This window comes from Diospyros lotus, chromosome 4 (assembly GCF_014633365.1).
Source record: "Diospyros lotus cultivar Yz01 chromosome 4, ASM1463336v1, whole genome shotgun sequence".
Lineage (NCBI taxonomy): Eukaryota > Viridiplantae > Streptophyta > Magnoliopsida > Ericales > Ebenaceae > Diospyros > Diospyros lotus.
Window position 1 is genome coordinate 32,308,533 of NC_068341.1, and position 13,864 is coordinate 32,322,396.

At 38.5% G+C, this 13,864-nt stretch overlaps 1 protein-coding gene across 1 annotated transcript; it reads left to right on the forward strand.

Annotated features, from left to right (window-relative positions):
* The first annotated feature begins 11,516 nt into the window (after window positions 1–11,516).
* On the forward strand, window positions 11,517–13,232 carry LOC127800077 (aspartic proteinase nepenthesin-1-like). Its single transcript, XM_052334493.1, has one exon. It carries the CDS (start codon window positions 11,706–11,708, stop codon window positions 13,089–13,091), a length of 1,386 nt encoding a protein of 461 aa, XP_052190453.1. The 5' UTR covers window positions 11,517–11,705; the 3' UTR covers window positions 13,092–13,232.
* The last annotated feature ends 632 nt before the right edge of the window (window positions 13,233–13,864 follow it).

Here is a 13,864-nt window from a genome sequence, read left to right on the forward strand (position 1 = left end):
TTTAATAGTTTTAATGTACATTAAGAAAAATATCTTTCAATAACAGAAATAAAAAATAAAGTAGCATAAATTTAAATAATTTTCATGTAATGTAATGTCACTACAAGAAAAAGGGATATTGTCGGCGAACTTTTCCTGGCGGTTTTAACAACTGTCGGGAAAATAGCATAATCCCCGGCGATTTTCAAAATCGCCGGGGAAGTTGAACCATCCCCGGTGAGTTTTAAATCGCTGGTAATGTTGGCCCATCCCCAGCAGTTTTTAAAACCGCCGGGGATATATAATTTATATACCCCGCCTGCCCCCGCCCCTGCCCAAATTAATCTTCCCCTCATCCTCTTCTTTTCCAAAATCCCCCCCGCAAACCCTAACCCTCTCTCGCTCGCTCTCGCTGCTGCCTTCCTCGCCATCGCTCACTCTCAGTCGCTCTCCTCATCTCGCCATCGCTCACGCTCAGTCACTCTCGGCCTCGCTCGCTCGCTCTCAGTCGCTCTCGCCCTCGCTTGCTCGCTCTCAGTCGCAGTCGGCGTCGTTGCCTGTATACTGCCTCTCTTAGTCTGTGTCTCTCTCGCCCTCGCCCTCTTTGAATCATCAGGTAAGTCTCTATCTCTCTCGCCCTCTTTGAATCAAAATTTTAAATTTTCAATTCAATTAAATTTTATTTTATGCATACAAAGTCAATTACATCATCAAATTACCTTATAATCAAACAAATAATTAATTAAACTGTTGATGGGCCGTTGAACCAGTGGAAATCTATCTTAATTTATGAGAAGTTTTTAAGGGAAATTTGTAAGAATCAGATGTAACATTTGCAACTCACAAGTGAATGTAAATAAAAAATACATAAGAGAAGTTTTGAAAAGACATAATATATGTTAAAGTGTTTAGTTTATTAAGTAGTTTGTTTTATTCTATTTGTGATCCCTATTGTTAAGGGATATGCTGTCATTTGACCTGTTCTTTAGTTGTTTGCCACATCTTTAGGATTGTTAGACATAGGTTGCAATTGTGGGTAAAAACGTGGGTTGCAGTTTAATTGTTTTACTTCTTTTGTATGGCTACTTATAAGCCATAATATTTTATTCAATAGATTGTTCTCTCAGATTCCTTGCTTTTGCACAAAATATACTTAACATTTGGTATCAAAGCCATCACTAGTTCTTCGAGAGATACTGTCAGTCTCAAGTACAATCAATGAGAACACAATTAACTGTCTATTGATTCAAAGAAGAGAATACCCTCACAATAAGTGTGTTAAACAACTCTAGGAAAGTTGGATATACAAATGAATCTCCACAAGATTGTGTTGGGAAAATAACTAAGGCTTGAACTTGAGGTCTTTATGTTGGAAGCTATTCTAACGAGCAAGGATTGTGACTTATTTTATAGCCTTGAAACTCAATATAGCTATTGCATGTCTACGCTTTCTGTTTGAAGGAATTGATTCTTTTAACTTGAGCATTGTCAAAATGTATTCTAGTAGATCTAAACTTTAGGTTTTAAGGCTTGGTTTTATTATTGTTGTTGTTGTACTTGGAGATGTACTTGATATCTACTGCATTCTGCAAAGGAAAATCTGTTTCATGTGTAAATAGCCAAATTAATTAGTTGAGGTGGCTTTCTTGTTTCTAACTCGAGAATGCATCTGTTCCAGGTTCCATGCCCTTACATTTTTTATCCAACAGAGAAGTACATATCTCTGATAATTCCTGCTTTCAATGAAGAGCATAGGCTTCCTGGGGCTCTTGATGAAACTTTGAAGTAAGTATACATTATAATTTTACCATACCCAGATGTCAACTTTAGCAGTATTATTATTGTTGATAGCACCAGCACCTGTGTGCATAGTTTGGTATTGACCAGTAATGTTAAGGTGGCCTTTCTTTCTTTCTTTCGCTTTTTCATTTGGCTTCATAAGAGACTTGACACGTCCTTATATTCCAGAAGAAGAAAAAGGGAAAAAAAAAAGATCTAATGTGTCTTCAGCAACTCTTGTTGTTGCTGCCATATTTATCCCCACCCTTGTTAGTAAATATGCGAATTATTCATGTATTATATGTGAATTATTCTATTTTTTTATTAAAAATATTATACTTACGTATTTTTGAAATATTCGGAATAATTCGCGTATTTTAAATCTAAAACGTGTATTAGCCTAATTTTTTAAAAATTCGGTAGAAAAATTCGTTGTATGCTCCCAATCCCAAATCATGTGCAGAACAAATTATGATGTTTGATAAGAAATATTTTTTAATTATTACTATAGCTAATGATGCTCATGAGTCATGATGACCCATTATCCTTCCCACTTTCCACTCAACTCTCCTTTTGTGTTTATTAAATTATCTTATAGAAACTAGTCATCTACTCTCCTCTCTCTATCATCTATCTAATAAACTACTCCCACATTTTTCTTCAACGAATTTGTTCTTCACTTCAGTCCTCAACATCTCATCAGGTGATTCAGGTTCAATAACTTCAACTCTTCTTTATCTCTCTATAAGTTGCTTCATTTTATTCCTTGTTTGGTGATTTTTCATCTTTATCTTCATTTTTATATGCATGGAAGATTATTTAGGGCATATTTTATTACATTATTTAAATTAATTTTTAGTTTCAAAATCAAACAATGTAAGATTGATAGATTTGAAGAACTGATTTTTGAAATTGTTTCAAAAATAAAAATTTAAAAATAATGAGTTTTAACAAATAATAGAAAATTTAGGGAAAAAAAAAAACAAGCAACAGAAAAGACTTTAGGTATATAATCTGCACCAGACTTCACATGGCATGGCAGCTCACAGATTGTGCCATCAGTAGCCATCTCTTATGGGATTTCTTAAAAAAGTTTCTTTACTCTCTCTCTCTAATTTTTTTGAGCTTTTTATCAAATTAATTATAATCTTTTTAACTTTGATAAACATGCTAGCAGTATTAAACCAGATTCCAGAACACACTGAGAATAAATATGAGCTTCACAATTAACAGGAAGAAAACATGAGTACGTACAAGTAACAGATAGATCGTTTGGGGGATACATAGAATCTTTTTAACTTTGCAACATTACCTTTTCTTTGAAAGTTGACATTTCCATAACTTGAATAAAACAAAATAATCAGAGACTTTTGCTTCAAATTGTTACGTATAAATAGAATCACTCATATTCAACCCAAGCCTTTCATTCATCATGATCATTATGAAAATCCATCCATGATCATATATTCACCCATAATTAACCATGATCAATACTCATATCTACTTAGTTTATTTATTTTGTTTGGTTGAATCTGTTGTTTTTTTTAATTATATAAATTTTAATAAATTTATTTCTACTTATACATGTTAAACTTTGTTAATTAATTGTTATGCATATTAGTAAATAAAATTAAACTATATGTAGAAAATGCGACAAAGAGACAAATTTTGGGAGTATGCTGATATCTGGATCGACGATTCAAATGTAAATTTTGTCAAAAAGAGTATCCTGGTTGTATATCTAGAGTAAAATCGCATTTATCTGGTCAAACAGGGTGTGATGTTATGGTTTGTCCAAGTGTGCCAGATGAGGTACAAGCTTTAGCTGTTATTGCTATTGGAGGTGATAGTAAAAAGGCAAAATTATCTACTGAAAATGTCGGAACTAGTCAAGAAACTTTGTCAAGTTTACAACAAACTTCAATACCTACCATATATAACAAAAAGGATAAGGATATGGTGGATATGAAAATAGCTCAACATTTTTTTTTGAATAATATTCCTTTCAATGTTATTCAAACACCTACTTTTATTGAGATGGTTAAGGCAGTTTCTGACTTTGGTATTGGATATTCATTACCAAGTTATTCTACTCTAAGAACTAAATTAGTGATGAATAACAAAACAATGGTTGAAGATTATGTAGCTAAAGTGAAGGAATCATGGAGTTTATCAGGATGCACATTAATGTCTGATATATGGACAAACATGAAAGGTCGTTCATTTATCAATGTGGTTGCTTATTCTCCGAAAGGGCCTATTTTTTTAAAGTCTTTTGAAAGGTCAAGTCATAGAAAGAGTGGTTCTTTTCTTAGAGATCTACTTGTATCTGTCATTGAGGAGATTGGACCTAAGAATGTAGTTCAAATTATCACAGACAATGCTTCAAATTATGGACTTGCTGGTGATATGATAATGGGAAGTTATCCTCACATATACAAAACAAAGTGTCCAGCCCATGGAGTTCAATTCCTTTTCAAAGATATTTATAATCAAGTTCAATGGATAAGTAAGGTATTTGATGAGGCAAAGGGGATTGTGGATTATATGTACAGACATACTATTGTTTTAAGTTTAATGAGGGAACGTACACACAAGGATTTGAAAAGATATTCCAAAACTAGGTTTGCTTCTCATTTTCTAATGTTTCAATATGTTTTAGAAGTTGAAGATAGCTTGAGAAACTTAATTGCATCAGCTACTTGGAGAAACTTGTCATATAGCAAAGGATCAATGGCACAAAATGTGAAGGACATAATTCAAGGTACTAAATTCTGGAAAGAAGGAAAAGAGGTTATATCTGCCTTAGAGTCTCTTGTTAAAATATTGCGATTAGTTGATGGTGATGGATCAATTGCTGGCTACATTTATGATGCAATAGAGAGAGCAAGAACTGCCATCACGAAGCAATGTGAAACTAATCCTATCAAATACATGTAGCTACAAGACTTATTTGAGACAAGACGAGAGGAGAATATACTTCATGAGATACATGCAGTTGCAGCTTACCTTAACCCATCTTTAATGTATGACATTAAAATAAGATATGATCAATCTGAAGTAAGAGATGGTTTATTATTTGAGGGAGAAAAATTGGTTGACATTATAGAGAGAAATGAGTTTGCTGACCAATTATTGATTTATGATGGGAGACATCCAAATATGTTTAATTTTCTTTCAATGGCACAAATGAGATCTGCTCATCCTCGTAAGTAATGTTACTTTTATTTAACTTATTTTAATATCTATTTTTATTAAGTTATTTATCTTATAGAAAGTTAACTTGTTGATCATTATGTGTAGGAGTGTGGTGGGAAGCAAACAGAGGCTTAGTTCCTATTCTAAAAAGGGTTGCTATTCATATATTGAGTCAACCATGTAGTGCTTCTGCATGTGAACGTAATTGGAGTGCATTTGATGCTGCACAAACAAAAAAGAGAAATAGATTATCACCAGATATGTTAAAGGACCTTGTCTATATAAGGGTGAATTCATTAATGTTAAAGAATTCTACTAATTTTGAGATGCATGACAGGAAAGTAATTGATCTTGAAAATATTGCGGAGCTTGATGAAAATGTTAATGAAAGACTTGAGGAGGCTCAGATGAAGGTCTTGAGGAGAATGCAACAGATAATATTGATGTTGGTGATACTTCGTGGCTTGATAGAAGACTTGGCATTGGATCATCTATGTCTCAATCATTTAATTATGATTTTTTTTTAATTCAATTAAGGAACTGACTTGAGTATTTGGATTTTGGATTGTATAAAAATTTTCATTTTGTGATATTGGGTAGCTTAGAATTTTAAACTGTGTAAATTTCATTTCTATTCTTAAAAAATTAAATAAATAAAATTTAAAAGGCCGACCCAGATCCACAGATCCTCTCTGTCAGCCTTCCTTTTTCAAAACCCTCTTTGTTTTCTCTAGTATCAGCCCGCCGTCGTCGCCGTTCTCTCAATCTCCTCTCACACGATTTTCTCCAACCCCCCTCTCTCTCACTCTCATCTCACACGATTTTCTCCAACCCCTCTCTCTCAATCTCCTTCATCTATGTCGGCATCTCCTTCATCTTCGCTGCCTCTCCATCATCTTATCTCTTTGCCGGCCCATCGATCAAATCCACGTTGGCATCTCCTCCATCTCCGCCACCTCTTTGCCGATCTACATCCCTAATACTCCCTCAGTCGATTTCAAGGTAAGCCCCAATTTTTTTACATCTTTATTATTATTATTATTATTATTTTATTTTTATGTATTTATTTATTTATTTTTCTATCACGAATCTCACCACTCTCCCGCATCTTCTGCCTCATCCAGTCCTTGAAAAAAAAAAACTCCAAAGCAACTAGAAAAACCATGCCAGGATCGGGTTTACCATGTGGTGCCTGCAAGTTCTTGAGGAAAAAATGTATCCAAGGGTGAATTTTTGCCCTTTACTTCTGCCCTGATCAAGGATCTGATCATTTTGTAGCCATTCATAAGGTGTTTGGTGCCAGTAACGCTTCAAAGCTACTGGCTCAACTTCCAGAAAATGACCGTTATTGGGATGTATTTACACTCTGGTATGAAGCCCAAGCCAGGCTTCACGACCCCATATATGGTTGTGTTTCACACATGTTTGCCCTTGAACAACAGGTTATCTGTCTGCAAATTCAGATCGCGTTATTTCAGGAATTTTTGTTTACAACCCCGTGTCCGATCTCGCAAGGTGTTCTAAATTGGGTTCTCCCAGAACCCAGTTTTGGACATATTCCATATGGTGAAAATGGATAATTCTTCGTGGATGATCCAAACCCTATCGACGCTAGCAGTAGCCAGTGACCATATGGAGAACTTGAATCTGTTGATGAGCTTGGAGGTGTTGTGTTTGGCCGAAATCATCAATGAGCATATGGAGAATTAGATTACTACGTTGTGGATTTCATGTGTGTATTTTGTGATTGTCTTTTTCAATGTTGTATAACCCGGGATATTTGATTATTATGACTTTACGTATTTCCAATTTATGCTTTCTTTTAATTCAATTTGCAAAATCTTAACAATTCTTATTTTATAATATTGGTAAAAATATAGAATTATATTTTTATGTTTAATGAGTTATTTTTTTATTTATTAGAAATATGTTTGTGTGTATATATATATATATATATAATATGCCGAATTTTTATTATCGAATTTATTCAGTTAAAATGTATTATTCGTGAATTAAGTTTTTACCGAATATTTTCTGAATGACGAATATTTGATCGAATTTTAGACTGTATTTAAAATACATCAAACCGAATAATACTCGTATTTTTACCGTTCCGAATTTTTCTCGTTTCCCAAATTGCTAACAAGGATCCCCACTCACCACCAATACGTATTGTTTCTTAGATTCATCTGATTTTGTATGTAAGCAGAACATAGATGTATTGTTGTTTAAATCCATTGTACACGTTGAAGATATTGTATAGATTATAAGGTGTTGATCTTTTTCTCTCTTGAATGGAGAAAAGCATTATAACAATGACACTTTTCCAAAGAGGGTCATTGTCTAAGTTAAATGACAATAGATATATCAGGTTGTTATTCAGCTTAGTTAAGTGATTTAGGACAGAGAAGTAGAATAGGAATTGGTATTATTATTATTATTATTATATTTATATTTCTTTTGTTTCCTAATTTGTGAATCCTTTAGTTATTAGGTTATGTTAGAAACCTAATTGGATTGGGATTATGCTTAGAGTAGAATTATATCTAGTTGCCTGTACCTTGTTTAGGACATATTAGAAAGTAGCCTTGATTGTTGATACTGATGTGAGAATTGAAATGAGTTTATTGAAGTTTTTTGTTTGTTTCTGCGTTCTTGTTATTGAAATCAATCTCCTGATAATACATTATTTTCCCGACGATTTTAAAACCGCCGGTAAAGGAAGAATTTCGCCGACGATTTTGAAACCACCGGCAAAATACATTATTTTCCCGACGGTTTCAAAACTGCCGGCAAAGGAAGAATTTTGCCAGCGATTTTCAAACCGCCGGTAAAATACATTATTTTCCGCGCAATTTTAAAACTGCCGGCAAAGGAAGAATTTTACCGGCAGTTTTTGGAAATCGCCGGGAATAATTACTTTTACCGGCGGTTTTCAACCGCCGAAAACTTCCCCGACGGAGGTATTTCCGACGGTTAAAATTACCGCCGGTAAAACTTTTACTGGCGATTTTTTCACCACCGAGAAAAGTTGAAACTCTTGTAGTGTGTTAAAACAAAGATGAATACTAATTTATCTTCTTTTTTTTTTTTTTTTGAGTTTCATAAGTTTACTACATTAACTTATCATTTGATAATGCGGTGGTCGATCACCCTCTTCCCCCCTACTAGAACACCTGCAATGGAGGTGGGGACTCGTTCCCCTGGTTCACCTTCGACGATCAACTCAGATTACTAGATCAAAAATTTCAAAATTATTCTCGATGCTTCAGAATCAAAAAGTCTGATCCCCTTACCTCCTTTCGCTCCTTTTCTTTTATCCTTGTGCTGAGATAAAGATTCTGGAGAGATCCTTGGGATTTCTATCTCGCTCTTCTCGAAATCTTCTTGATAAGGATTCCACAATTGTAACCGCCCCCGAAGAGTTCGGGATTGCTCTTGTCTCCATGATCCTCGGTGGGATGGTTGATCTTGAAGAACTTGGAGAATCCTTGCCAAGCAACAGGCCAACTGGCATGGTGATACATATCTGCCACGTGTCCCCCCTAGACCCAAGCAAAATAATGTTGGTGAAGTACCTCTTTAGCGGACACGTGGCACTACCGTCAATGGTTGCATGCCCGGGGCATTGGAGTAATTATGGACCCGAGGGTATTCCTCTCATCATTTTCCCCCTCACTCCTTGAGCGCTTTGGTTCGAATGGCTCTATGAGTGCTGAAATCTCCAAAGCTCAGCTCATCTTCCTCCCGAGGGTCGATGTCTACAGGGCTCGAAGAGCTGAGGTGCCTTTTTCTCTCGCGCGTGCCTGGAGGGCACAGGTATCGATTTGCTCTGATATCAATACCCCTTCCCAAGGCGTTGTCCAAACCTTTTCGTCTTTCGAGTCACACCAAATTTGGGTAGTTAATGCTCATCATTACTTGCCCTTTGGCTTTCTACCTCTATGGTTTAAATAGGGATTTCTTACTTTTCCGTTCGTTCCTTCTTCTGACTCCCCTCAGCTTTAGTCTATTGTTGCACTATCGAGCATTCCCTTTCTCTTCGTATCTTCTTCATTTTTCCTCTCCCATCCTTTTGTGATGGTGATTACCGGGTTGGGGAAACTTAACTCAACCGGGGTGGAGCTTGCTAAGTGGGAGAACCACTCGTCCGCCTCCATTCCCTGCCAATGGATGAACGAGTCGGAGTGTCAACAGTTCCGGGAGAGAGACAGCATCCCTATAGAATGGGAGGTGGAGTTCAACAGCCATTTACGAGCATGCCACCCCGTCACCGATCGCCTCTGCATTTATAAGTGCGCCTTCAATAGGGGCTTTCGCCTACCTCCCTGAGGGAGGGTGATGTCCTTACTCGAACATCTTACCATTGTTCTAGCCCAGCTGTCTCCCTTTGGATGGCGGTATTTGATGGGCTTCATCATTATCTGCCATTTCGGTAATATAGAGCCCTCAGGAGTTCTTTTCGACTACTTTTTCACTACCAACCGCGACCCGGGGGGCTGGATCTCTATCTCACCTAGAATTATAAAGGAGGGTTGTCTCATTACCACTAAAGAGCGCCTTCAACTTGAAACTTGAAATTAAAGCCTTGAAACTCATGCAATCCAGAGGATCAAAAGACTTAGACGACTTGAAAGAGCGCTTCGTCTTCGTCCGTCCTAGATCGTTCGGCTCCCCTCAAGAGATTTGGTCCGTGTGCAATGGGTGGACCTTAGACACTAAGCATAAACGTTCGAACCTTGAGGACATTAAAGAACCAGCCGGCCGGCTCATGAAGATCAGCCGGAACTGGGAAGAGGGATGGCTTTCTAACCCAACCCTTACCGAGGCGGGCCTAGACGGTGAAACCTGTAAGCATTAACCACCCCCCTCTTCTCCTCGTTTTCTCCCTTTCATCTGATATTTAATTTCCTTCATCTCCCTCTCACAGTTGAAAATCTTTGGGAGATAACTTATTCTCCTGTCGCGAAGGGGATGGTCTTAGACTTCCCGGGGAGCAAGGGTCCCTCCGGCCCCTCCGAAGGTAAGAAAACATCTGAGAAAGCTCCCAAACCTTCTCCAGGCTAAGGGCTCTCCGCCCCACCTGAGTAGGCTCTGAAAGGTACTAAGGGTAAAAAGTCCTCAGCCTCTTTGCGATCAAGAAAAGCGGCAGAAGGAGACCCCCAGAGCTTCCAAGAGGCTCCGAATAGCAGCGCTAAGGCGAGCTTGGAGGGCCCTTCCCCGGGATCCCAAACCTCTAAGAGCAAGAACCTCTTTTCTTCGCAACCACTGGCCACAAAAGTTTCTTCCCCTACGCTAGACCCCTCCGAAGGCGATACGGAGACCATCTCCCAAGCGCTTGAAGTAGCTCGCATGGAGGCACTGGGAGACCTACCTCTAGCAGGTACGGAGCCCATTATAACGCCTCCCAGTATTTCCATCCCTTCTGTCTTTAAGCGGATATTAACGTCTCTGGCACCAGAGAAGCGTCCAGGAATGGTTGGGGAGGCTTCTTTGGAGAAGGCTTCCGCAATGTCTGCGAAGGAAATATTAGCAAGACGGACAAAGCGCCGAAGGGTGGATGCTTCCCCTTTTGCCTTTACGATCCCCGCAACTCCGGCCCCCGAGGCAATTGAGGTCCCTGCTAAGACCTTGGCCCTTTCCAGCATTCCACCAACCGCGAGCAAGCCCAACTACGTACTACGCCGAGATTCTAAGGGTATGATCATACTGTCTTTTCACTTTGAATTCTTTTTATGCCAATAGGCCTCGATCCTCACTCTGCTTTTGTTCCTCAAAACCTTAAGGGCTTCCAAGATTCAGTCTCCCAACAAGAATCTAACTTCCTCGCCCGTATCGCTTCTCTGGAGTCCGAAGTCGAGAAGCTTCGAGGTCTTGAATCTCTTTCTTCGAAACTGGCAAATCTTGAGCATAGCGTGCATATTCTCACCAAGTCGGTCGAGCTGGCGCAAGATGTAACACCTCGCCTCGCCAGGCATGTCACTATAAAGGTATTTTCGGGGATTTTTTTTTTTTTTTTCAAGTTCATCACGCGCGGTGATTTCAAGAACAATCTTCACATACAGATAACGAATCCCGAGAACCCTAGAGATTACCCTTACCAAAGCAATAATAACCAAATAGCCTTCATTGATTTGTCATTAGATAGTTTAAATTTTTATGTATTTGTTTAGTGTACATAATTTGTGTGTAGAATCTAGGGGCGACCCACGCTTAAATTTTGTGGGTTTGCCCTAATGCATTAGTTTGTTTATACTATGTGCAATCAATGAATTTATCTATTTTATCCCGATAAGATATTTGGTTATGTGTTGTCGTGATAAAAAAAAAAAAAAAAAAGAAAGAAGAAAAATAAAAAACAAAAACAAAAAATAATGAGTAAGATTACTACAGTGCTATACCCTTCTGGATTATGATTGTTTAAAAGGTCATTTCACCTTGAAAGTTTCCACGATGTAGGTTAGTTGGACGAACTAACAATTAAAACCAGGCATGCACGAACAGTCTATATATAACAGTTAAGGTTTGGATTTGGGGAGCCACCTAAATGAAGAAAAAGATGTATCTGCAGAGAGGAACTCCCTAGCTATCTGAGTACTGGAACAGTCCCTTATGGTTTCTCAATTCATATTCTATCTTCTTGTATCATCAGCAGAAGAGTTAGTACACCAACCTATCCAATTGAAATGCTCGTCAACTGATAAAGCCTGCCTCGATAAATCATCTAGTCTAGTCATATATATATAAAGATGATCGACCATTTTAGGTGTCCTTCTTACTGTGCATCCATGGCTTCTTTGCCATCTTCGGCATTACCAATGCTATTTGCAGCACTAGCTGTGATTCTCCAATTAGCTTCGCCATCATCTTCAATCTCAATACGAGCTCTTGCTCGCCAGAATGTGCCAACCGGGTTCAGAGTCGCTCTTGAACACATTGACTCAGGAGGAAATTTCACCAAATTCGAACGTATAAGCCGGGCCATGAAGCGTGGAAAGCACAGGCTTCAGAAGCTCAATTCCATGGCATTGGCTGCCACAGATTCACAAGTCAAGTCGGCTGTTCATCCTGGAAGTGGAGAGTTTCTAATGAAGCTATCAATAGGCACTCCGCCAGAGCCCTTCTACGCTATAATGGACACTGGTAGCGATCTGATATGGACTCAGTGCAAGCCCTGCCAGCAGTGCTTCGATCAGCCCTCGCCAATCTTTGATCCCAAGAAGTCTTCTTCTTTCTCGAAGCTCTCATGCTCTAGCCCTCTTTGTGAGGCTTTACCACATTCGAGCTGTGGTGATGGATGTGAATATCTCTACACATATGGAGATTATTCCTCAACTCAAGGCGTTTTAGTCTCCGAAACCTTCACATTCGACAAGGTTTCAGTGCCCAAAATAGGGTTTGGTTGTGGAGAAGACAATGAGGGAGATGGGTTCAGCCAAGGATCGGGCCTCGTGGGACTTGGGCGCGGGCCATTGTCGTTGGTTTCGCAGCTCAGGGAGCCTAAGTTCTCGTACTGTCTAACTTCCATTGGTGATGAATCCAAAGCAAGTGTAAGTACTCTTTTGATGGGATCTCTAGCAAGTGTAAACACCACAAGTTACCCTGCAATCAAAACCACCCCTTTAATTAAAAATCGATCACAGCCCTCTTTCTATTACCTGTCTCTTGAGGGAATCACAGTTGGTGAAACCCTATTACCCATCAAGAGATCCACTTTTGCACTTAAAGAAGATGGAAGTGGTGGCATGATCATTGACTCGGGCACCACCATTTCATACTTGGAAGAGAAGGCTTTTGAGATGGTCAAGAAAGAGTTCATTTCACAAATAAAGCTCTCGGTGCACAGATCAAGGGCGTCTGATCTAGACCTTTGTTTCAGCTTGCCGTCATCTAACGATGCGACGACGGAAGTGGAGGTGCCTAAGTTGGTGTTCCATTTTGAAGGGGCGGATTTGGAGTTGCCAGGGGAAAACTACATGATTGCAGATTCAAGTGTGGGGTTAATGTGTTTGGCCATAGGAAGTTCAAGTGGGATGTCCATCTTTGGCAATGTTCAACAGCAGAACATGTTGGTGGTTCATGACCTTGCCAGGGAAACCATATCATTCATGCCCACAAAATGTGATCAACTGTGACATATATATTTTGATTTTCCATGCTCTGATTTGTCTATCCTCCCAAATCTCAAATACGTTTGCATGTCTTTATTAATTAATCAAATGAGATGTTAAGGAACTCACACACAATTTATCATATGAATCAAGGACCTGCACACAAGAATATAATGACTTTTCATGGAAAATCCCTCGGTGTTATATGGGAAACGCTGCGGGATAGCAATCCAAAGTAAAAATGCCGCCATTAATTATAGTATTAACAAGTCTATAATACAATTCATCAGACATTGAAAATATCAATATATGATTTACCAAAAAGAAAAGGAAAATATCAATGTGTGACATAATATTTTTGGCTAGCAGAATCAAGAATATTACATATGGAAAGAATACAATAAATTAGTCCAACTATATATGACTTTCTCTTCCTAGAAGACAAACACTAAGGTCGAGGCCAACCAAAGAGCGAACAATAACAAAAGGGCTGGCAAGAAAAGCTAGGAGACCAACAACGCCAAAGGGTAATACACTATAAGGCCTCCAAACAACTATGGAAAAGCCTAACACAGAAGGGTGCAAGTAACACACCCGAGAGCCTCTGGAATTGATAATTAAGCAGGAGCACATGACCATTAATGTATGGCCAAGGGGCTAACTTAATTAGCTTAAGACTCCTCATGACGGATGGGAAAGTGATTTGAAAAGGGTCATGCAGGCAAGTATGAAACCTACCAAGACTAGTGAGCCCAGGGTGCAAGCAACATGAGACAACTAGAGGAAATAAAGCTAGC